Source organism: Rhinoraja longicauda, chromosome 18, assembly GCF_053455715.1.
Source record: "Rhinoraja longicauda isolate Sanriku21f chromosome 18, sRhiLon1.1, whole genome shotgun sequence".
Taxonomy (NCBI): domain Eukaryota; kingdom Metazoa; phylum Chordata; class Chondrichthyes; order Rajiformes; family Arhynchobatidae; genus Rhinoraja; species Rhinoraja longicauda.
Window position 1 is genome coordinate 25,133,579 of NC_135970.1, and position 25,227 is coordinate 25,158,805.

General features: G+C 42.5%; 1 protein-coding gene across 1 annotated transcript; it reads left to right on the plus strand.

Annotated features, from left to right (window-relative positions):
* The first annotated feature begins 351 nt into the window (after positions 1–351).
* Positions 352–21,210, plus strand: lmo2 (LIM domain only 2 (rhombotin-like 1)). Its single transcript, XM_078414809.1, has 3 exons — positions 352–618; positions 18,643–18,858; positions 20,799–21,210. Exons 1-3 carry the CDS (start codon positions 578–580, stop codon positions 21,016–21,018), a joined length of 477 nt encoding a protein of 158 aa, XP_078270935.1. The 5' UTR covers positions 352–577; the 3' UTR covers positions 21,019–21,210.
* The last annotated feature ends 4,017 nt before the right edge of the window (positions 21,211–25,227 follow it).

Below are 25,227 nucleotides of genomic sequence, written 5' to 3' on the forward strand. Positions count from 1 at the left end.
TAAACTACTCCAATAAGTGAAGGAGATTTAGAAGGTAGATCCAGTAAGACCAAGTTTTTGTTCATTTCATCATTTTGGTGGCAAAGAAATTGTTCTCTATGTTTAGATTATTTTAGTGGGATGATCACATTCACTACTTTATCATCTAATATTAAAGTATTCAAATTCAAATATTTTTCTAAAAATCAACTCGATCTACATCACAAAATATCCACTTAACGTAAATTTCAGGTTTGGATATTTGATGCAAAATTGGGTGCTCGACAATACATGGACAAACTGTAATTGCTGCAGCTATTTATCAGCTCAATGTGCAGAGTGCCTTTAACAGTAGTAGCGAGGCACTGCCTCTTTAAAAGTGATGAGTCTTGTTTTGTAGAAGCAGTCCCTTGGCGACGCTTCAAAGCTGCGGCTTTAACACGAATTTCCGTGTATTGTCCGAATCGTGATGAGGAAAAGGAAACGAGTGATCCGGGGCTGAGCTCGATATAAAAAAGCCAGCGGCCTTGCCGAGCTGCTGTGTGTAGCCCAGGCGTTCAGCAGCCCCACAGCCAGCGACCCGACCCGACCCGACCAAATGTCAGCGGCAATCGAGAGGAAATCGCTGGAGAATGTGGAGTAAGTAGCCACGGGCCCGTCCTCATTTCAATTCTCAGCTGGTGGGAAGGGGGTAGAGATTGTGCCGGACCGGTGGCACGGATCAGGGGTTCAGCTGTTTCTTCAGACAAGGGGTCTAATGCGCCAGGCACCCCAAATAGTCAAAGCAAATAGACACAGTCTATGTCAATTACAGTCATCTCTGAAATCTTCAAGCAGCGTAGTGGCCCAACGAGTGATGAAAAATAAACGAAAACACACACACACAATTTGTGAAATACATTTATGTTCATGCCAACTTTTTTTGTGAATCTGTGAATCTTTTTGGAAGCAGTAAATTTATAATTATAGTCTTGATTTATGAGATATGTTATTTTATTTGATCTGAGCAGCTGTTGAGACTTTCCACCCTTTCATGTTCGGCACGGCGTTGTGGAACCCTTCCTATTCCTACACTACGTGTCTTTTAAAAAATACTGCTGCATCTGGATGGAAGGTGGACCAAAATTCTGCAGGAGTTAGATCCCCACCATCTTATCTGACGCTTGTTTGTTATCAGATGAACCCATTACCTACATATTAGTATTTTGTAGTCATTCTGGGGGGATCCTGAGATACCTTAAACTGAACTTTCCCTTCAGAAAGGTCCGACTTTATTAAACTTAAAGCCATTTTTATTTCAACTTTTAAACTCTGCATATTTTACTGAAAGACCATGATGGACAAATTGCTGAAATTATTGACAAATTAATTTTAAACACATTGAAGTAACAGAATTTCTATTTAGCATGTATATACATTTAAAATGTTACATGTAATTTGTTATGAAACAATAAAATTGCATACATCTGCATTGAGCCTCAGTAATTCTCAAATTACAGAAATTAATTTTTAGAATGGCCTTAGTATGGTTTACTTCACTGTTTTATATTCTTAATCGGATAAGTGTTACATCTTACTATTATTGTACTACATTGAACAGCACTCCTAAATTATATAACTTACTATTACTAATCCAAAGGCAAATTGACTGCAATATTAACATTTCTGAGACATAGGCTTTGCATTGGCAACATGAGTACTCAAGAGACTGCAGACACTGGAATCTGGAGCAACAAACAATCTGCAGGAGTAACTCAGTGGTTCGAGCAACATCTGAGGGTGGAAAAGAATGTGTCCTGATCAGGATGCTGGGTTTTCAACCTGCAACATTGACCATTCCTCTTCACCCACGTATGTCGTGCAACCCACTGGGTAGATTAAAGATAGACACGAAAGTGCTGGAGTAACACAGTGGGTCAGGCGGCATGTCTTGAGAAAAAGAATGGGTGATGTTTTGGGTCTGGACCCTTGTTCAGACTGAAAGCAGGGGGTGTGGGAGAGGCGAGAAAAGACCTCCAGTTCTTCATCCCCCCCCCCCCTACTTTCAATCTGAAGAAGGATCCCAACTCAAAATATCACCCATTCTTTTTCTCAAGACATGCTGCCTGACCCGCTGAGTTACTCCAGCACTTTGTATCTCTCTTTGGTATGAACCAACATCTGCATTTCTTTGTTTCTACTGCTGCGTATGTTGCTATATGTATGAGCAGGTAGGCTGGTCAGTTTTTCAAATCATGACCTATTTATCTTATCAACTCTGCTTTCCTAGAACACCCACATAACCCTTTTGTCTCTTTCTCAAGAGCAAAAATCCATCAATCTATCTGCAATATATTCAGCAACTAAACATAAGTAGCATTTTACGGGGAAAAAATAGCAATGATTTATAACCATTTCAAGAAATTGATCTTCATAGTCCCAAATGGCCTTCATGGACCCCATTCTGTGACACTGCTTACTTCTAGATTCTTAGCCAGAATCCTTCCACCATCTATCTTGCCAATCTCCCCAGGAATTTTTATCACAATTTATTCATCTGATTATTCTTGTTCTTTCTTTTAAACTCGAGAGCAAGGCCTAATCTAAATTTTTACTCAGGGGAAATCAGCTCTTGCAAAAAGTCAGCATCATGAACCTTTGTAACGCTCCTACCAAGTGAAGTATTTTCTCAGCTAAGCTTTCGGTGTAGCCTGCAGAGACTCCATGGTGGCCCAAGTGCTTCCAATGGCTTGATCACAAAGTCTGGACTGGCACTTCACCACAGAATGGCTGGAACACTGTTTTATCAGAAGTAGTGTCTTTCAGACCCATCGAGTTTTTAACCTAAGTTAATTTGTAGCCTGAAAAGTTAGAGTTCTCCATACAATTGTTCCTCTTGTCCATCAACAAAACAGATTATTTTTCACTTATCTAAATACCTTTTGTGAGGTTCTGCTAATGTCTTTTCTACTTAACAATAATCCATGAATTTTAAGTACCCATGATATCTGAGGATTTACCATGCTGTACACATGTAATTTGATAGGTTACTTAAATATTTAATAAAAGAAATGAATGCTGGAAAAAACATTTTTTCTTGTACTGAATTGTCACTTCTGCCAAAAATATAGTACTCCAATTGATTGTAGGAGTCATATATTTTAAAATATATTTCAAATATTGTTCAATCTGATTGGTTTCAAGCTTTGCCAAACAATACTTGGGCTGTAAATAATTCAAAAAATCACATCAATTAAACATTGTGACTTTGCTCATTACTAATAGCTTAGAGATAAAATTGCACAAGGCAGGGATATTTAGTGTACAGTGCTCTATCTAGTTTACAAAGTACCACACAATAAATATTTAGTTCGATGGAAGTGAATGGAACTAAATATCGGGCAGAGCATGCTTCAAGCAAATGATACAGTAGTACCTGTCCGTCCCCTCCCCCTCTCCCCCCCCCCACCCCCCCATCCATCATGTCCAACTATGTCCCAGTGTGTTGTGTAATCCTGCCGTATTTCCAAAATAAACGCTATCCTTTCATGAATAATGTCATGAATGCTCCACAACTCTAAGTGTATTTGTGCATGTTTCAAGGTTTCTAGTCCACCATTTTGGAAGATTGCTCCACAGCAGATATCAAAAGTGACTGTGTGTGTGCACGGAAGTACAACACTAGGGATGTGAGTTAAGTAGGTGTTCTCACACTCACACTCACCCATCCACCTAGTTTTCGTTTTCCTTTGTTCACTTCTCCCTTCCATCTACTCTGTCCCTGTTCCTTCTACCCATCATCCTCTGGTACCTTCCAGCCTCTATGTCAACCCTCTAGTCCTTTACTTCCATATGCTAGCAATCCTTCCTCTTCCCTCTCAGTTCTGATGCAGGGGCTCAACCTGAATTGAAAGGTAGCACCTTTTACCTTGACAGATATCGCTTGACATGCTGGCTTCTTTCAACATTCTGTATTCATAATTAAACCCCTCTAGAAAAATTGCAGACAGCTTAACAATATCGTATATGTGTGCAGCTCTCAAATAACTAATTTTTTGATATTCGTATATTGGTTAGACAGAATAAATTTGTTTCATGTGTGCAGTTAGTCCTTGGTTCTATCATCCCTTTTATGATCTGCAGTGTGCAAATTTGAAGTTAACGTGAGCTGCAGGGAGCAGAGCTAGTCAGATAAATTCAGTGTGGGCAGGCGCCTCAAAGGGATACAGTGTGTGGTGTGGTAGCAGGATTCACAGATACTTGTAGAATCTGACAGGGACAGTGACGAGAAGGCTCCTGCTATGGCCCCCTGTGAATCGATCCCTCTGAGAAACTCCACCAGGTTCCGACCAACCGTGGATAACCTGGCGCAGTCTCAACAGACTGCGGACAGGCATGGGGAGGAGCAAATCGAACATGCTGAAGTGGGGATATACTGAAGGTGCGGCAGACTGTGAGTGCGGACGGGGCCTCCAGACTATGGAACATCTCCGGAGCTGTGACATGCTGCATGACACATGCACTGTAAAGGATCTTGCAGAGGCCAACGACGTGGCACTAAAATTTCCTCAAAAGGAAATTTAATTAAAATAGGAGCTGAGTCATTTAGGAACAAGGTCGGAAAGGTTTTTTTTGCACAAAAATGAAAGTAATCTGGAACTCGTTTTTCTCCTTTTCAGAAGGTTGAAGATCTGGGAATATTTGGAGATTTCAGATCCATGGTACCTAAATTTTTGTTAGGTGAGGTTATCAAGAGATTTGCAGCAACGAGCAAAAAATGAGATTGAGATGCCGATTTGCCATGATCTCATTGAATGGTGGATGAGGCTGGTTGGGATGCTTAGCCTGATACTGTTTTTAATGTTCCTTTGGTAGTAGAGAGACATGATTTGATGGGACTAATTTTACTAGAGTAGACACAATTCACTAACAATTATTAACATTTGATCAGTTTCAATAGGAAGGTCTGTTTGCTGTATTATTGCAAAGGATTGTTCTAATTTATTTGAGCAATTTTCTTGTTGAAACTATAGAGATGCAGCACAAAATAACATTCAATATTTGATTCTTCATTTTTTAATCTAAAAGGTCTTTGATCTAAATGTTGTACATGATCAGCAACATTAGTTGACATACAAGGCAAACTAAAAGCCAAACAGCAAGCAGTTATTGGGTGGGCTTTTCAACACCTCTGCAGCTTGAGATAGTGCAGAGATTGTAGCAGATAGGCATTTGTGTAAAGGAGGTCAAGGGCACTTCCAACAAAGTCTGGAATTTGGTTGAGGAAGTGAATAAGCACTGGCTGTTTAACTAACTTTGAATAGCTCTCCTCAGTCTGTTTTTTTAAGTGGTGGCTCCTTGAATGCTTGGATCATAGATGGTTGTGTCAGCATTGAGGAATCCACATGTGGTGCGGTCAAGTTCCTCGAACTACAGTGCTCTTTTATCATGTAGGCAGTGGTTAACCAATGGATCCAACAGAAACACAATCTCAGTCCAGATGATGTCTAGCAAGGCTGTGCCAAGCCAAAAACCTTTTTAATCTTCCTCACTGCAATATTTCACCCTCCTTTGACATGCTTTTTGCGGGAATGGATAGGACGAGCGAATGAATGGGTCACATGGCAAGATAGTGAACAAATTGCTAGAGGAACTCAGCAGGTCGAGCAGCATTTGCTGGCCATTGAGATCTCAATCAAAAACCAGGACAAGTGGAAAGTTGTCCATCTTTTACCTCCTCTACTCTAGAACCAAGATCACACTAGAATCAGTCACTCGGGTTTAGTCCACAGGCAATGTTTGTGTACATGAGGCCGGGCTCCACAGGGCACCAAACTATCACCTATTCCTTCGCTGAGCTGTACCAGAGGTTGGGCCTCAACTAAAGATCCTTAAGCAATTACTCCATACAAGTACTCCTTTTAGGTAGTGATTTATTTTCTTATCACAGGAGAACAGAGAAAATTCTTGAGCAATGTCCTTGACTAATGAGAATCTCGCTGAAAACAGCTCAAAATGATGAAGTATCTGGGGAGTTGCTGAACACGTGGAGGTCCAGTACAAGCAGTGAGCATCCACCTGCCTGGTCAAGCTCCACTTCTTCCTATAGTAGAATTTGCAGACTCTGCACAGAACTCTTCGGTTGCATCAGAGCCCGCAGAATTTTAAGGGGAGCATCCTCCAATTTGCAAGAGTAATTGAGGCATTGCAATATGTTTCCAATGGTCCTATGTTGGGGCATTCCCTTCCTTTCAAAACCATTGTTAGAGGGATTTTAAAAATATTCATTTCAGTAGACAGTGGGATGATTCATGTGCTACTTTTAAATTATGAAACCTATTTTTTTTATATTGGGGAAGGGAGGGGGGGGGGGGAAAGAGATCCCTAAAAGCCCCGCACTGACCATAATCCTCCTTATCTTTGGTGCTTTCCACAAGGTCCAGTCTTTAAGACAGGCTTTCTAGAATCTTACTCTTCCCGTTACCAGTTGAGGGGTGACTCTCATATAGGGTTGCCAACCTATTAGCCGGGACCTCCCGTATTTTAGGCTAAATTGGTTTGTCCCGTACGGGACCGCCCTTGTCCCGTATTAGGCCCAGGGGGCGCTGTGGGCCCCGACGCTGTAGCTCCCGACAGTTCAGGTCCCGACACTAGGTTTCCGACATTTTAGCTCCGGACAGTCTAGGTCCAGAGGCCTGGGCGCCGCCTAACAGTGGTTGCGTAGCAACCCGCCTCCCGGCCCAGCGGCCGCCATTTGTGGAGCGGGAGCACGTGGCCGCTGGCTGGGTGAAGTCACATGGGGCGCGGGGCGGGGACGTCACCTTGTCCCTTATTTGGGAGTGAGATAGTTGGCACTCCTCCTCTCATACCAAGCTGGCCACTATCTTTTCACTGAATGTAATACTTCAAACTTGCGGTTTGTTTATCAATGGCAATGACATGTATCTAGGGTCGGGGAAGGCCCTGCATTCCCTTTAACTACAGGATGGAATGGAATGAATGTGAGATGACATCTTTAATTGCAGCTGGTTGTGGTAGATCAATGGAGACCAGCATTATCAATTACCACCAGTGCTTCTATTGGGCCTCAGCAGTGTGGTTGCCATTTCCGATGATGAAGTAGTGGAGTCACATTACTTAGAACCATTATATCAGATCACTTGGTTGTTTCCAGGCTCTTTCCTGTTTCTTTAATGAGGCAGGTTCAGCAAAAGCAGGAAACCTGCTTAAGTGTGCTTTGCTCATTTGCTGTTGATGTAAAGTCAAAACGTGGCATACAGTGTGAGCATTGAGTGTCTCTGCAAGCATTAAGGCACCCGATGTGCCTTTAGTGCAAAGTCAGATCTGTCTGCTGAACTTTTCTGATTTGTACAGTCAAGCAAGTGGCACAGAGTTCAGATCCATGCACCACTACTTCTGCAGAGTACTAATCTTGGGAATTTTTAAATAGGGGTTTTTGGTGGAGGAAGATAAAAGGTGTTGTGTTTTTATTAAAAAACAAGTACGGTCTGAGAGAGGAAGAGAGAGCAGGGGACATTAAAGGCTGTTAGCATGGATTAAGGAACAAGTTTGTTCAAAAAGAGAAGAGCAAAAAGTGGACGCCAGGAGGGGTTTGTTGCTGAGGTCAATGCAAGCAAAATCAGTCAGTTGGAGGGTCCATAGCCGGTACTTTAGCTTTTAAGCTATTTGTTTGTGCTAAGTGAGTTAATTTAAGAAATAGAATCATGACAGGACACCATAGGCCTTGTGTTAGAATTCCCACATCGAGGACATGGGAATTGTGGTTGCAGGACGTGTTGACAGTTGCAGGAGTGTGAGCTCCAGGTTTTGGAGCTTGGCCAACAGCTGATGTCACGGTGGACAGCACATTTCAGAAGGTAGTCGTCCAACACCTCAGGAAGGACTTGGACACTGCCAGATGGGCAAAATGGGGAAGGAAGCTTGTGCTGGAGAAACTTGGGTTCATCTTGCTCTCTAAACTGCATTGGGTTTTAAATACTGGTTCTCCTGGGGAGTGTAACCAGAGTAAAGGTCATAGCACAGAAGATGGCTCAGCCGTACAGGGCAGGAGGAGAATTGTCAAGAGTGAGGCCATGCTGCGTTGCTCAAAGTAACATATTAGACAATCTCTGATCTTTTCTCGCATGTTAAAGCTAGAGTGAAGAGCCATGTAAAATCGTTAGGGGAACAGATAGGGATTTCAGTGTTTGTACACGTAGTTCTAGGATTGTTCTAGGATTCTAGTTCTAGGATTCTAATCTTGCCTTTAAAACATAGTTTTGAAGCATAAAACATGCAGCACTACTCCTCTTGTCTCAGCAATGGGATTCAAGGGGTTCAGGGTAAACATGTTCCCTCAAGGAGAAGGGGTAGGCCACCAAATCTGGAGCCTCTGGTTGAGAAGGTGAATAGTGGGCAACATAAAACAAAATAAGTTGTCGGGCAATGAGGTGTTAAAAATAATAGGAAACCAAGAAGAATGTAGAAACTACAAGGGTTAAATTAAAAAGAACATTAACAAAACAAAGATGGCATGTGTAATGGCAGTTTCTTTACCATCTCAAAGTCTCACTTCGATAGCCATTACTGCTCGGGGATGAAATGTAGGTATAGCTTATACACACGTCGCACCCTGATATGACAAAACGAATCTTCCAAACTTATTTTCTTCATTAACTGGTTTTTATTAAAATAGCACAAATCAAAGAGTAATTCATCCCTTTATCAACTGTTTCTTCTTCAAACAATATCTCAGAATTCGTATAGTTAATACCGTGTGGTTCTTACAAATATAGCTGGTGCAAGCGCATGACCTGCGTGGGTTTTCTCCGAGATCTTTGGTTTCCTCCCACACTCCAAAGACGTGCAGGTTTGTAGGTTAATTGGCTTGGTAAATGTAAAAAATGTCCCTAGGGTAGTGTTAATGTGCGGGGATCGCTGTTCGGTGCGGACCCGGTGGGCCAAAAGGGCTTGTTTCCGCGCTGTATCTCTAAACTAAACAAAACTAAACTAAACTTTAGTTTCTTGATGCATTGTATCCGAGGGGTGGTCTCTAAGTAATTTCTGTAAACATGAGAAGCGATGTGTTTATTATTTATTTTAATAAATGAGATTGATATGAATAGCCTTTTGTCTTTTCATCTCTGGATGAAGGAAGGAAATGAAGCTCTACGATGCTGAGAACTACATTCTGCACTCTGTATCCTCCCCTTTGCTCTGCCTATTGTACTTGAGTTTGAAGTGTTTGTATCATTGTATGGTATATTTCATCTGAAGTAGACACAAAATGCTGGAGTAACTCAGCGGGACGGGCAGCATCTTTGGAGAGAAGGAATGGGCGACGTTTCGGGTCGAGACCCTTCTTCAGACTGATGTCAGGGGAGGGGGCGGTACAGAGATAGAATGTAGTCGGAGACAGTAAGACTGGTGGGAGAACTGGGAAGGGGAAGGGGGTGGAGAGGGAGGGAAAGCAAGGGCTACTTGAAGTAAGAGAAGAGAAGAAGAGTTAGATAGATTTATTCACAAAATGCTGGAGTAACTCAGCAGGTCAGGCAGCATCTCGGGAGAGAAGGAATGGGTGACGTTTCGGGTCGAGACCCTTCTTCAGACTGATGTCGGGGGTGGGACAAAGGAAGGATATAGGTGGAGACAGGAAGATAGAGGGAGATCTGGGAAGGAGGAGGGGAAGGGAGGGACAGAGGAGCTATCTGAAGTTGGAGAAGTCAACGTTCATACCACCGGGCCGCAAACTGCCCAGGCGAAATATGAGGTGCTGCTCCTCCAATTTCCGGCGGGCCTCACTATGGCACTGGAGGAGGCCCATGACAGAGAGGTCAGACTGGGAATGGGAGGGTGAGTTGAAGTGCTGGGCCACCGGGAGATCAGTGGCGTTAATGCGGACCGAGCGCAGGTGTTCAGCGAAGCGATCGCCGAGCCTGCGCTTGGTTTCGCCGATATAGATGAGTTGACATCTAGAGCAGCGGATGCAATAGATGAGGTTGGAGGAGGTGCAGGTGAACCTCTGTCTCACCTGGAAAGAATGTTTGGGTCCTTTGATGGAGTTGAGGGGGGAGGTAAAGGGACAGGTGTTGCATCTCGTGCGGTTGCAAGGGAAAGTGCCCGGGGTTAGGGTGGTTTGGGTAGGAAGGGACGAGTGGACCAGGGAGTTGCGGAGGGAACGGTCTCTGCGGAATGCAGAGAGGGGAGGGGATGGGAAGATATGGCCAGTGGTGGGGTCCTGTTGTAGGTGACGGAAATGTTGGTGGATGATATGTTGGATCCGCTGGCTGGTGGGGTGGAAGGTGAGAACGAGGGGGATCCTGTCCTTGTTGCGAGTGGGGGGATGGGGAGCAAGAGCGGAGCTGCGGGATGTAGAAGAGACCCTAGTGAGAGCCTCATCTATAATGGAGGAGGGGAAGCCCCGTTTTCTGAAAAACGAGGACATCTCGGAAGCCCTAGTCTGAAACACCTCATCCCGGGCACAGATGCGGCGTAGACGGAGGAATTGGGAGTAGGGGATAGACTTTTTGCAGGGGACCGGGTGGGAAGAAGTGTAGAGTTAGATAGAGCTCTAGGGGCTAGTGGAATCAAGGGATATGGGGAGAAGGCAGGCACGGGGTACTGATTGTACATGATCAGTCATGATCACAACGAATGGCGGTGCTGGCTCGAAGGGCCAAATGGCCTCCTCCTGCACCTATTTTCTATGTTTCTATGGTAAAGAACTGTATTTATTCACAAAATGCTGGAGTAACTCAGCAGGTCAGGCAGCATCTCAGGAGAGAAGGAATGGGTGACGTATCGGGTCGAGACCCTTCTTCAGGTGGTGAACTGTATGCTCACCATCCTCCGAGTCTAAACTGACCCACAACCTCTGTCGACACGCTAGCCTCCTCCCATCTAGACACTCCCCATTACGTATTAAGTCACACCCACAAGCATGCAAAAAAAGGCATAAACTAGAAATATTAAAACATAGCCATAACAACATGACAATATCTGAATTAAGCATAAATGGCTCCAACAGCATGAATGAACACTGGCAATTAAGGTGAAGGTAAGTTGAATGATTTTATTTTAGAAGTGCATAAATTGTGATCTGACAATAAAGGAAAGAGTAAGGCCATTGATGGAATGAATAGATTACATATGTGAAGGCGGAAGAAATGAGTAAGGTAAATGAATACCTGAGCTGTTATCACAGGAGGATTGATGTCAACTGATGCTTAGGAGGAAAAGTGTGAAATAATTTATGGATAAACATATTAACAGACAAAGAATTAAGACATTTAGTATAATTGAAAGTAGATAAAAAAGCTTGGATGAAATATATCCCAGTTTGTTTAAAGGAACAAGGGAGGAAATTGCAGTCTCTGATCATCGGTTTTCAGTTCTTCCTGGCTCCTGGTTGCCAGGGGAGTATAATTGCTTTAGAAGAAAGAGATAAATTGCCTAATTATAGTTGTGTTGGTTTAACTTCAGTGGGGTACAAATTATTGGAATCAATTCTAAGAGACAGTGGAAACTTTCATTCAGAAGGGCATAGATTAATTGGACAGCCATCTTAGATTTAACTAGCAATAGAATCATGAGGTAACGTGGAGGCTTGATGTGGGCAGTATTTTTGATCTCGTCTTTGTTGATTTTAGCCAAGCTCTTTGACAAGAACCCACATGTTAAGTTTTACAGAAGTATAAGCCGATGGGATCAAAGGTAGTGTGGCAAACTGGCTGCGGCAGGAAGCAAACAGTGAAGATTAGCAGGTGATTTTGAGAACAAGTCCGAGGTTCCAAAAAGCTCATTATTTAATGTCTTGGGTTTTCTTATAATTTGAAGCATTTTAGACTTAAATGTAAGGGGTATGATGAAGAACTTTCAAGATGATACAAAAATTGTCTGCGAGATTGACAGTGAAAGGAGGAAAGCATTAGACTACAGGTTGGTGTAAATCATTTAGATGGTTAGGAAAAGTAAAACCAGAATTCAATATAAAGAAATGAGGGAGTACATTTGGGGAGATGTAACAAGGCAATGGATTGGGAGGGTGTTAGCTTGGCATCATGTTCAGCACAGATATTGTGGGCTGCAGGGCCTGTTCCAGTGGTGTACTTTTAGACAATAGACAATAGACAATAGGTGCAGGAGTAGGCCATTCAGCCCTTCGAGCCAGCACCGCCATTCAATGCGATCATGGCTGATCACTCTCAATCAGTACCCCGTTCCTGCCTTCTCCCCATACCCCCTCACTCCACTATCCTTAAGAGCTCTATCCAGCTCTCTCTTGAAAGCATCCAACGAACTGGCCTCCACTGCCTTCTGAGGCAGAGAATTCCACACCTTCACCACTCTCTGACTGAAAAAGTTCTTCCTCATCTCCGTTCTAAATGGCCTACCCCTTATTCTTAAACTGTGTTCTGGACTCCCCCAACATTGGGAACATGTTTCCTGCCTCTAATGTGTCCAATCCCCTAATTATCTTATATGTTTCAATAAGATCCCCCCTCATCCTTCTAAATTTCAGTGTATACAAGCCCAATCGCTCCAGCCTTTCAACATACGACAGTCCCGCCATTCCGGGAATTAACCTAGTGAACCTAGTGAACCTACGCTTCCATGTTCTATGTTAAGTATGGATAAATGGACAGACATTGGAACATTTGTGACTAGATCATTAAATAGCAGGGCAGAATATTGAAAATATATATGGAATGCATTCCTTCGTTAGCCAAAGCTTATAAAAGTTGGGAGGCCAAGATGAAGTTATCAGAAAAGGTCAACCATGAACTGCATGGTATTTCTGTCACTATATTACAGGACAAATGTGACTGCACAAAAGAGGGTACAGAGGAGGATTACACGTATGGAAAGTTATAGCTGGTAGATTGGTTTGGGAAGAGGAGGCTGAGAGGAGAATTTATCAGGGGACAAAACAGGAGACACTGTTTTCGTTGACCAAGGTGTCAAAATCTAGATTAAATCAGTATAGATTTAATGTAGCAGATAGAAAGAGTAGAGGGAAGGTGAGGAAGCATCTTTTTTGCCCTGGTGATGGTAGGAGTTTGAAAGGCTAGTAAGACAGAACTCTCACTGCATTTAAAGTGCCCTGATATTGTACCAGACAGGGTTATGACACAAGTGCTGAAAAGTTGGATTAGGCTCGGTAGCATTTTTCACCTGGCACACACATGGTGGGCCAAATAGCCCCTTCCTGTATTATAAACTTTCTGTTTTCTATTTTGCACACGTGGCAAGGTGATACAGCACTGACTGCTGCTTCCTCGGTTCCAGCGACCAGGTTTGATCCAGGCCTTGTGTGCTGCCTGTGTGGAGTTTACATGTTCTCTCAGTGTGAGTGGAGGTTTTTGTTGGATGCTTGTTTCCTCCCACCATAGTGGAGTTGATAGGAATGTGAGAAAGAGACACGGGTATAGGGAAATAAAAGGGGAATAAGACCAAATTGGTCTGCTGGACCAGTTGAACCGAATATTGTAAGAAGTCAATATTTCCAAATGCACCTCAGGACATGAGGCTCTTTCCCCAAATGATGGCTACATCTTGCCCAGCATGAGTTACTTACAATCTCTGCCGCTGAAAATTTCATCATGCAACAAAAATGGTTTGGGGAATTTAATTACCTCTTTTCAGTGACTGGAGGAGTGAGTTACTTGTACCACGGCTGGTATCCTCTTACTAATTTAGAACATTGGAATATTTGAATTGCAGGTTCCATCTACTAAACAAATTGAAGAAACTGATGCTCTAACCTCTTGTCACAGCAAGTCACCAGTGTAGGAATAGTGGTGACACTTTAGTTGTTGCAATGTGCACTTGCTGAAGGCAGTTATGAATGTTGGGTAACAGCGAAGTTGAAACATTATTCGTAAACAGTACATTTTTCAATCTTGCATAATTAAGGTGAGTATAATGCAGGGTAACAAGAAGTATTCATACAAATGTCACAGTGCTCTTTTGCTCTATCAAAAATTATGAATTTAATCAGAAAATGCTTTTTGTTGTTAAATTTAGAAGAGATTTGAACAGAGTTCACAGTTCATTATTAATGACAGAAACAAAAATGGTAGCTGTTATTGATCATCTGGAACGAATAACCCATGCGTATACAGCTGTTTCATCTTGCACAATGAAATAAGAATTTGCATTTTTATTGCCACTCATACCCTGGAGAGGGTGTAGCCATTTAACTGTATTGACGTGCAGTTCGGGAAAACGGTAAATAAAATAAATGGTAGATTAAGATAATTTAGCCAATGCTTGATTGTAAGATAATTACTGCATTGAACACTAAGAGATCTTCCTGCCTGGTCAATCTTCATCTCCTTCCAATTTTTTTTCTTTTTACCTCCACAACCTCACCATCCCATTTCACATTCCCCCTCTGCCCTCCAAATGCTGGACTCATTAAGAATTACCTTGGCTGAGATTGGAGGGTGACATTGCAATAACTTTTCTTGGTGAACTAACTTGGGATGTCACAAGCCATCAGAAACATGTTGGTTTCCAGTAAACAGGACGCATGCCCATCTTCAGATGGCCCTTCACCTATCTGTTCTTGTTTATCCTGGTTTCCGGTGTAATGTTGGCCAATTATTTAAAAGTTCAGATTTTCATTCTTATTGAAAGAATAGTTAGGTCTTATGAGTCTGCATCAGCTCGGCGATATTCATTGCTAGGATGTTGTATTTATACATTGATTACACAAACTTTAACCTTTTCAGCAGAATAACTTTGGGCTGCAGTGAATGCAGTAAATTCTAATTATATCTGATACGAGACAGAATACAAGCAGCATATTAACTTAAAATGCAGAATGAAAGGCTAGTGAGTTTGAACCCTGCTCAGGAACATAACTACTGGCCAATTTGCAAAGTGCTGGAGGGGCTCGGCAGGTCAGGCTTTGTCAGTGTGGGGAAAGGGACAGAAAACATGTCGAGTCGGGACCCTTCTTCAGACTTGCAGGGGGGGGGGGGACAGAAAGAAAGGGCTTCAGAACTCTTTGTCGAAGACAGGAGGAGAACCTTTTCTAATTAGATATACTTTGAGAAAATTTTGCAATGTAATAGTAAAATGAAGACACAAAAGACTGCAGATGCTGGAATCTTGAGGGAAAAAATGAAAGTGCTGAAGGAACTCGGTTGTGAAGGGAAATAGACAGATGGCATTTTGGGTTGGGATTCTTCTGCAGACTCCATTTCGCAGGTTATTTGATTCACTGATCCACGCCTTGTTTATGCTCTGTAATAATCTTCTGGGTTTTTCTTTTCCCCTCTTCATCTAACCCAGCTGTTATATCTATCCTCCTTATATATTTACATTGAAGATAGACACAAAAAGCGGGACAGGCAACATCTCTGGAGAGAAGGAAAGAGTGACATTTCGGTTGAGACCTTTCTTCAGACATATTTACATTGTGTTTACATTGTTGTCTCAGCTGATTCTTGTGGCAGGATATTTCAACTACTATGTGAAATATTCTTCTAGCATTGTTTCTGTGGAAATAATATCGCTTATATTCCTCCAAAAAGTTAATACATCTAAATACTGGGCAGCCGACAATAGAACAGCATACATGTAGTGTTGACCGTTAAAAACACATTCCTACCACTTTAATATCTGAGCATTAAAAGTCCTTTCTTCTTAAAAAGTGCAATTGGGATGATTAGCCTTGTACATACAAGCCCTCCCCTGGTTGCAAATGGCTGACCAATGGACAACTGTACATATCGACAAACTGCATAATTTGAGGGTGGTTTGAGCTGAACAGATATTTGCTCACACACTGAGCCAGTGAGGCTGCTTGGCTGGTGTCTGCTCTTCCCATGCCTGCTGTTTCTATGGCACTCTCTCAGACTCTGATTATGTTCATCAAGAAATCTGTGTTACAAACAGTTCTCAGGAAAGGAACCTTTTCAAAACTCGGGGACTGCCAGCATTTTGTTTTTCCCTCTCAATGCGTGACCATTATTTGGAACTTCTTTCCCACCACCAATTAACTATGTGGGGTAAATGCAGAGCAAAGACACCCTAAAATATTCAGAAGTCACTTCCTGAGAAAATAAATTGGAGGAAAATGGATGTATTGTACAAATATTATTGTACATTAATATAAACTTTACCAAATATCTAGCATATTGTGTAATACTGTAAACTTGGACGGGAGCTCCCCCTGCAGGCCTTGTTGAAAACTTTGTGCCACTTCAAAACTATAAATCTGTCAATTGGCCAATGCTTTTTTATCATTATTAAGAGCATAGTTCCAATGGCACTGTAGAATCATAGAAGGTTTACCATATAGAACCATATAAACCTTTACTAAGGTTTACCATTGGGCCATCCTGCATCTGCTGGTCAAAAAGGAGCAACCAACCTCATCCCACTGTTCAGCACTTGCAGGCCTTAACATGTTCATAACCCACACAGACAGCACCCAAGGTCAGGATGGAACCGGTTCTCTGGCTCTGTGAGGCAGCAGTTCAGCCAGCTGTGCCACTGTGCTGCATTGCTGCCTTATCCGCCAGACTATCGACCGTGCCTCATTTTAGATTAACATGAAACAATTTTGCTTTTCTAAATATTTTATTAGCAATAAGTTTGAGAGTTTATTATTACAGCCCCTTGGTGTTTAGTAACTGGAGGAACCTAGTCGACAAGCACAGAGGCCTTTATTACATAACTGCTGAACATCAACAAAGACCACCATATTCCTCTCCAGACCTTAATGATAAACACGTAGTCCTTAAGGAAGAGGATGCCGGTCTCATCTGCACAGCAGTCACTTACAGAGCAGCAGTGGGCTCGAGTCATCATTGGTCAGCAGATCTTGGTGTCCATGTGAAAGTTGTAGTGATGAGGTACTCTGACAAATGAATTTGACAGTCCATTATTTTGAGACAAATAACATTCCAAGAAGCAATAGTTTACCAGCTCAGTTACACTTGGCTCTGTGGGACTGCTTGAGTCCTAACTTGCTGGAAGTGTACACTACTCTACTTCCTGTTGGCAGCATGCTATGTAAAGTAGAAGGGAGAAAGGAAAGACATCAGAATCTGGCAAGCCAATCCCCATGGCTAACCGTGGCTAACAAGAATAAATCAATTCAAGGCTATCGCCAATCAAGTCAAGTCTGCTGTGGGGCAGGGGAATTCCTCCAGCCCAGATCTATGGTATAGTGTGCAGGAAGATGTCTGACAGCTTTGTGCTGCTCAGGAAAATGATCGCCAACGTATGGGGTATTAGGTGCACATTTGACGAGTTAGGAGAATATCTTTGGTGAAAAATCCCACAAAAGTGATGGAATTTGGGGAAGGAATCTGTAATTGGACACAACTGCCCAACACAGAACATTAATAGCAAACTAATGAATGTCACCATTTTATGTTACACGGTAGTATAATACATCTTCCAACACAGCTGTTGAGTTCAAAGGGAGTTGGAAATGGAACGAGGTATCGGCTCGTATGTTTCAGGTTTGCTGCTGGTATTCCTACTGATATCAGTTCTGCCACACACCCAACGTGTGGTCTGGATCCCAAACTCTGAACTAACGATTGAGCCAGATGCCACAACCACACGATGTACAAACAATCAGATGCTGGATTATTGGAGTTTTACTCTATAAGCCTTGAAGTCACTATTGATTTCATCACCACCTATCATGCTCTTTCTCTCGAGCATGTTCAGTACTGGTTAGCAATCGGTAGCCCGATCTCATTTTCATCTCCTTAACTTGAGTGTCAACTTGTAGCATTCATTCCATTACCTTAGCAGATTGGTCTAGTCTAAGAATATTAAGATCAAAGTCATAACTTTCCCATTATCTTCCTGAATTACTTGAGGGGCTCTTAATACTTCGCTCGGACTTCGTCTAACATCGCCCGGTGCGGCTCGGCCGCTGGACTTTACATCGCCCGGTGCGGCTTGGCCGTTGGACTTAACAGTGCCCGGTGCGGCTCGGCCGCGGGACTTTTCGTCACCTGGTGCGGCTTGGCCGCGGGACTTTACATCGCTGGTGCGGCTCGGCCGCTGGACTTAACAGTGCCCGGTGCAGCTCGGCTGCGGGGCCTAACATCGCCCGGTGCGGCTCGGCCGCGGGACTTTACATCGCCCGGTGCAGCTCGGCCGCGGGACTTTTCATCGCTGGTGCGGCTCGGCCGCGGGACTTAACATCGCCCGGTGCGGCTCGGCCGCGGGGCTTTACATCGCTGGTGCGGCTCGGCCACGGGACTTTTCATCGCTGGTGCGGCTTGGCCGCTGGACTTAACATCGCCCGGTGTGGCTCGGCCACGGGACTTAGCTGTGCAAGGCTCGGTCGCAGGGCCTTCCATCGCCCGGCTCGGCCGCGAGACGTTTCAGCGCCCGGTGCGACTCGGCCGCGGGGACTTCCATCCCCTTGCGGGGACTGTGCGGGTCGGTCGGGGACGAGCTGTCTGTCCGTGGGCGTGGGGAAGAGAGTGGAAGTTTTGTTGCCTCCATCACAGTGAGGGGGTGTTTGGAGTCACTGTGATGGACGTTTGTGTTGGGGTTATGTGTCTTGTGTTCTTTTTTTGTATGACTGCTATGTAGTTTCGTTCGGTACCTTGGTACCGAATGACAAATAAAGCTCTGTTATACTGTTATACTGTTATACTTTAATATAAATTGCCTTTAACTGCAATTGCTTCTTTACAGGGAAACAGTGGATGAGGTTCTACAGATGCCTCCATCGTTATTAACATGTGGGGGTTGTCAGCAGAATATTGGAGATCGTTATTTCCTGAAAGCCATTGATCTGTATTGGCATGAAGACTGTCTGAGCTGTGACCTGTGCGGCTGTAGACTGGGAGAAGTGGGGAGGAGACTGTACTACAAACTTGGCAGAAAGCTTTGCCGCAGGGATTATCTCAGGTATGCAGCCCTCTTTGAATGTTAATTCTTAATATACTGAAGCTTCTGTGCTGATAGCAAAGGGACTTTTCATTTCCTTTGCTGCTGAATAAAAAAACATGCAAACTGTTAAACTCATGTGGTGCCCGTCATTCCTATAAAAGGCCTAAGAAATTACATTTAGAGTTGTGCCTGCACAGTCTAATGATTGGAGTGCCTACACCTCTTCAGGAATGAAAACTCTCCATCTGCTTGGTGCAATTGAGTGTCTGGTCAGTGTGATCCTCGTGATGTTGACCATAGTGGGGATCATTGGAAATGGTTTCAGCATTAAATGGTTGAGTTTTCTTTCCTGGGCCAATGCACAGTTATTAACATTCCTTTTCCCTTTCATTCGAAGCAACAATATTGTCCAACATTGTTCCTGTTGTGAATGAACTACGTTCAGTATCAGAGCCATCTGAATGGAGCTGGAGCTTACCAATATATTTTCAGTAACTTCCTTTAGTCTTCAGAGTTGAAAAGAATTATTGCCTATTCCAGTTCAGTCTGCATCTTTGTTGAACACTCTTATTCAAAAAATGGATGAATAGAAATTACATCAGAAAATAACTTTATCCACTTCCAAATCACTCTTGTAGAGAGAAGCTGCATGTAACTCTGTTTCCTTTGTCCTCTTTTCTAACCAGCTTTTTCAATCCAATGTACTCCCTGCTCTTTAATTCCATAAGCTTTAATTTTGATCATTGATGCCTTGAGTGAATCTTTCTTCACTGAATCTGTCTGGAAATTTCCCACAATATCCATCACCTTCGTTTGGAATTCTTGTAAACCACAATGTCCCTTTCTGAAAAATGCATCTTGATCACTTCATCATCTTAGTCATCAATTCCAAAATGTAATCTACCACATTTGAACTGGCCAATATTTACCTGAATGAGCTTTCTTCTCCTTTTTGAATACAGGTGATGTATTGGCCATTCTTCATCCTCAAGTTTTTATCACTTTTTGGGTCTCTGAAATTACTTCCCTCGCTTCTGAGGCTTATTTTTATGCAGCTCATTAAATGTTGGTATCTAAATCCAAAGCCCCACTAAGCACAGTGGCACAATTGGCAATGCCCGTGACTCACAGTGCCAGAAAACCAGATTTGATCGTGATCTTGGATGTTGTCTGTGCAGAGTTTGCATGTTCTCCCTGTGATCGCATGGGTTTCCTCCAAGTGCTCTAGTTACCTCTTACATCCCAAAGACATGCAGGTTTGTATGTTAAATGGTCTCTGTAAATTGCCCCCACTGTGTGTAGGGATTGGATGTAGAACTAGTGTGAAAGGGTGAATGATGGTCGGCATGGACTCATTGGGCTGAAGGGCCTGGTTCCATGCTGTATCTTTCAAGCAATCACAGAATATATTCTGAATTTTGTTCATCAGAAGGTGAAATTCCATGTTTTTTTTTCTTGTGATCTTAATTCAAGATGTATAAAGTATGTGAGTAAATTAACTAGGTGTTGCATTTGAACTTGTCCCATTTTTGCCACCTCACCTGTGCTGGAAGTGTGGCCTGGAAATTTGGTCAGGGTGTTTTGTGCTGTGGTCTCGTTTATTGATAAATCCAAAATCAGAGCCTCAAATATCTGCAGAATGAGAGAGAGAGGCAAATTCTTGGTAATATTAATTGAACTTTTCCAAGTGACACAAGGCCTAGATACTCCTGATGTACAGAAACTATCGCCAGACCCTATGTCCATTCTGCAGCAATCAGGCCTAGAATCCTTGGCTTAACTTGGGAGTCTTGCAGTCTGTATGCTTTAATGAGGAACCTACTGTGGTCCTTTAACCCTGTTAAACAATACTACTGCTCGTTGATCAATAGGTATATATACTTGACAGAGCAGGGGTTTAATTTGTAATCTTCACTGTTACTTCTGCTTTATACTAACATCTTATCTCTCCACCTTAGGTTATTTGGCCAAGATGGACTTTGCTCTGCCTGTGATAAACGAATCCGAGCCTATGAAATGACAATGCGAGTAAAGGATAAGGTTTATCACCTGGAGTGTTTCAAATGTGCTGCATGTCAAAAGCATTTCTGTGTGGGAGATAGATACCTGCTCATCAACTCAGACATTGTCTGTGAACAAGATATTTATGAATGGACTAAACTCAATGGGATGATCTAGTATTGCTCCAGATATCCTTCAATGCTGAGTTTTGTAATCACTGTGTATATGTGAATTAATGCATTTGTAAGAGACTGTAAATGTTAAGAACTTGTACAGATATTTTATTAATATAAGTTGTGAAGTTATATGTGATTTACTGCGAGCTATTAACTTCTACAGCTTTATTAAAGAGTGAAATTTAATATCTCCTTAGTTATTGGAAAAAAAGCACTGCATAATTAAATTGAAGAATTCCTTAGTTTGGGTTTTGACAGAATCATTTTGTTCCAAACCTCCTTATAGTCTTCAAAAATAGACATGCACATAAGGATTAAAAAACCCAATGGAGAACTGACTAATTATCCCCAGTATCAAATCAGTGCACAATGTGCTATGGTATAGTATTAAGCCAGAGAACAATGTGTTAACCCGAGTGAAAAAGATGTCAACTGGGTCAAGGAGAACCCTTCTCCCTGCCATCATCTGCAGCACCCCCTCACATCAACCTTAGCAACCCCTTCCCACCATAAATAAGGTGGGCTATGGTTGTTGGTGGGAAATTATTGGCAACCAATGAGTTCTGTGGAGGCAGCATACCCAATCTGGCTGTGTGTAGCAGCTTCATTAATTAACTTCCTTCATTGTAAACTCCAGAGTAATGTTTTTTTTTCTGTTGATTTCACAGTGTTTAGCTCTATTCACAGCCTTTCTGTTAATGAAACCATGCAACCTGGACAGCATCTAGGCTTGGGATAACGAGTCTGTTAACGCCATGGAAGTACAAACGAGGTCTAACCAAATAATCAATGGTACAACAGTCTAATTTAACGTTGCTGCTGGCCAACTCAGTTGCATCTGCCATGTTAGCAGATGGTTATCTCAGCAAGACGGGTATAACGGTTAGATGCAGAAACAGCTGTTTACCTGCTGAGAACTGTTGGATGGCCAGATTAAGGCCAAAGTCAATATCATCATATCATATCATATATATACAGCCGGAAACAGGCCTTTTCGGCCCTCCAAGTCCGTGCCGCCCAGCGATCCCCATACATTAACACTATCCTACACCCACTAGGGACAATTTTTACATTTACCCAGCCAATTAACCTACATACCTGTACGTCTTTGGATAGTATTTTGATGGAAAATTCACTTGCTTATTTGATGGAAAATTCACTTGCTTATGTAGCTGGACCGGCAGAAGAAGACTGGCTAATTGACACTTCTGCAGAAGGGACTCGACCCAAAACGTCACCCATTACTTCTCTCCAGAGATGCTGCCTGCCCTGCTAAGTTACTCCAGCTTTTTGTGTCTATCTCTGGCTAATTGACACCCCTAATGTTGGATTACATTACCAACATTTTTTTAAAATGTGGTGAAAATGAAAGGCCATATGTTTGTTTGATGTAATATGCTATAAAAAAACCAACATCTAGTAAAAGGTTCTGAAAAGGTCATCATGCCTTCTTTTAGATATCATCCTTATGCCTACTATGCAGGCTGAGTCGTGTACAGTGAAAGATGCACAACTTTAATCTTTTTTTTAACCTCTTGACTGCCTCAGTGTTGTTGGGCTTGGTTCTTTCCAATCATGGATGGGTTATAATTTAAAGACAATCATTGGGTGGAGTTTGGCTGTACACTTTAGTAGAGAGGCCAACCAGGGACAACAATTTCTGTTGATTACTCTCTGTTCCTGCAGAAGCAATTGTAAGAAAGGAAACATTTCTACTTGGTGTTATTCACAACCTATGTACACTCAAAAGAGCTTCTCAGCCCCCAAAAATACTTTTGCAGTGCAGTTGTAGGAAGAATAGCTGTCAATTTGTGCACAAAAAACGTCTATTAGCCGCAATGAAGTAATGACTCGATTATTTTATTGTGCTGAATAAGGGATAATATTAATCAGGTTACTGGAGACACTGTACCTGATTTCCTTCCAGGAAAACGCAATGGGAACTTTTAGGAGAACACACAGGACTTTGGTTTAAAAGTAAATTAAACACAAATGTCTGCACTTCCAACTAGACAATGTTCCCTCTGTGCAGCACTGGAGTTGGAATTCCTGCCCATCCTTAATTGCACATGAGAAGGTGATGATAATATGTTTTCTTTATGCTATGATACTCCCACAGTGCTGATGGCTCTGGAGTAACAGGATTAAGACCATGACCCGATGAAGGAACGATTACATAGTTCCAAATGAAGAAGGTGTTTGACTTAGAGCTGGTGATCCCATGCCCGTGCTGCCTTTGATCTTCTTAATGGCAGATACACAAGTTTAGAAGTGTTGAGGTAACATTAATGCAGACCTGAAGTATATTTTGTAGGCAGTATGAACTAGCTGGATGCTAGTCACAGAGGGACTGAAGGACTCAACTGGTGTCTGAAGAAAGGTCCTGACTCTATGCATGTTCTCCAGGGATGCTCCATGACCTACTCCAGCATTTTGGAGTTATGCCAGCACTTTGTGTCTTTTTGCAAACTAGTACAGGAAAATAACAGGAGATATGGAATTGATGAGATTACTCTGGAAGATGGCATCAACTTGATAGACTGAATAGCCTATGATGCAAGGAAAAACATTTTTTTTTAAACGTGTCCAGAGTTAGTAATTTTGCAAAATTCAGCATCAAATTCCAAGCCTTTGACTTCTTCTGACCCGTACCATTACTAATATCCATTATAGGAATTAGGACTGATTCGGAATGGAGAATCTGGAAACTCCTTCAGTCACAGTGCCAAGGAATTTCTAACAACTGCCAAATGAGCAGAGTGATGAAGCAATAGAAATAATTGGCTTCAGAACTACTGTTACAATGGAGAGGAGTCTGTGATTTTGTGTGCTGGTCAGAATGTAATCTCACTTAATGTTTCTGTGCTTTCATCAATTATTCACTTGACCACTGCTTTCATCATAAGCTGAATTACAAAGTAGCTCAACAAAATGGAATGCTGCTTCAGATACTAATATTACAGCATTTCCTGCACAGCACGGGAGCCAAGAGCTTGCTGAAAAAAATGCTGAACACCACAGCCTGAATAAAAGCACTAGATCCATGCTGCACACTGTTCTCTTCATGTTGGTACTGCTTGGGTACAGTACATCTGCAAAGAAATAAGAAACTGCAGATGCTGGTTTACACAAAAAATGACACAAAGTGCTGGAGTAATGCAGCAGGTCAAGCAGCATCTCTGGAGAACATGAATAGTTGACATTTCGGATCGGATACCTTCTTCAGACTCCATTGATGAAAATTTCATTTGTGTATTTTAAGCCCCCAATACCCCACCTCCAATGCTAATTAGATACAAACAATCATTAGTGCTGTTATATCCACCTCTGTTGGCAATTCATATCCCAAACGATATCAAGCTTCTGGCCCTCAAACAGCTCCCGTGTTTGGCGTGTTTGTGGTCTGCTGTACTAACACAGTCCCAATAAAGACATGCCCTACATTTCATCAACTTTTACTTCTTTGAGAAGTGGAGGGAAGACATTCGCTCTGCATCAGGGATTAATGATGGTACTCAATGAGCGGAAATCAATTAAACAGGAAAAACATTGTATTAAAGTACACTTCTCTGCCTTTGGCAAATATCAAGAAGACTGCTTGTTCTTGAGAATTGGAGTTGTTCACATTTTACCTGAGAGTAGTAGCTGAGGATTCTGTGCAATTTTCCTGGATGTGGATCATTGTCCATTGATCTAGAGGTGGACCTCGCCGATTGGGAATAAGTATATCACTGTATATCAGCAATAGTAACTTACTTCTAAAAGCAGCCACAGCAGGCATCCTACATGTTTACAGTACTTTCAGATGGGTGTCATGTTTATCATTTGTAAAATCTACTCAAGTCTTGAGGATTCAAAGCCACTAGCAACTATTGCCTGGAGGATTTCTCTGGCCATGAATATTTTGAAATGATCTTCAGAACAGCTACAAGGCATTTGAAGCTGCTGCAGGTTCAGGGAAGTAGAGAATCACTGTTGGTTCTGAAGCATATGCAAGGCACAATCTCTCCAGATAAAGGGATACAGCCATGACAGAACATAAGTACACGGTCACTTTCTTATGTGAATGCTTTCACCTCCCTTTGCATACACTGAGGGAGCAGGAAGATGAATCAAAATCATTGCCCTCTTTGAATCCTCAACAAAGAAAGGTCAGGTCAAAGTCATAATTAAGGTGGGCGGAAAGCAAGCAGTCAGCCATCCGCCATGC

Excerpts from the sequence above, each read along its gene's own strand:
- lmo2 (XM_078414809.1), top strand. The coding sequence starts at position 578 with ATGTCAGCGGCAATCGAGAGGAAATCGCTGGAGAATGTGGA. Across the intron at positions 619-18,642 it reads AAATCGCTGGAGAATGTGGA|GGAAACAGTGGATGAGGTTC; the intron begins GTAAGTAGCCAC and ends GCTTCTTTACAG. Across the intron at positions 18,859-20,798 it reads TGCCGCAGGGATTATCTCAG|GTTATTTGGCCAAGATGGAC; the intron begins GTATGCAGCCCT and ends TCTCCACCTTAG.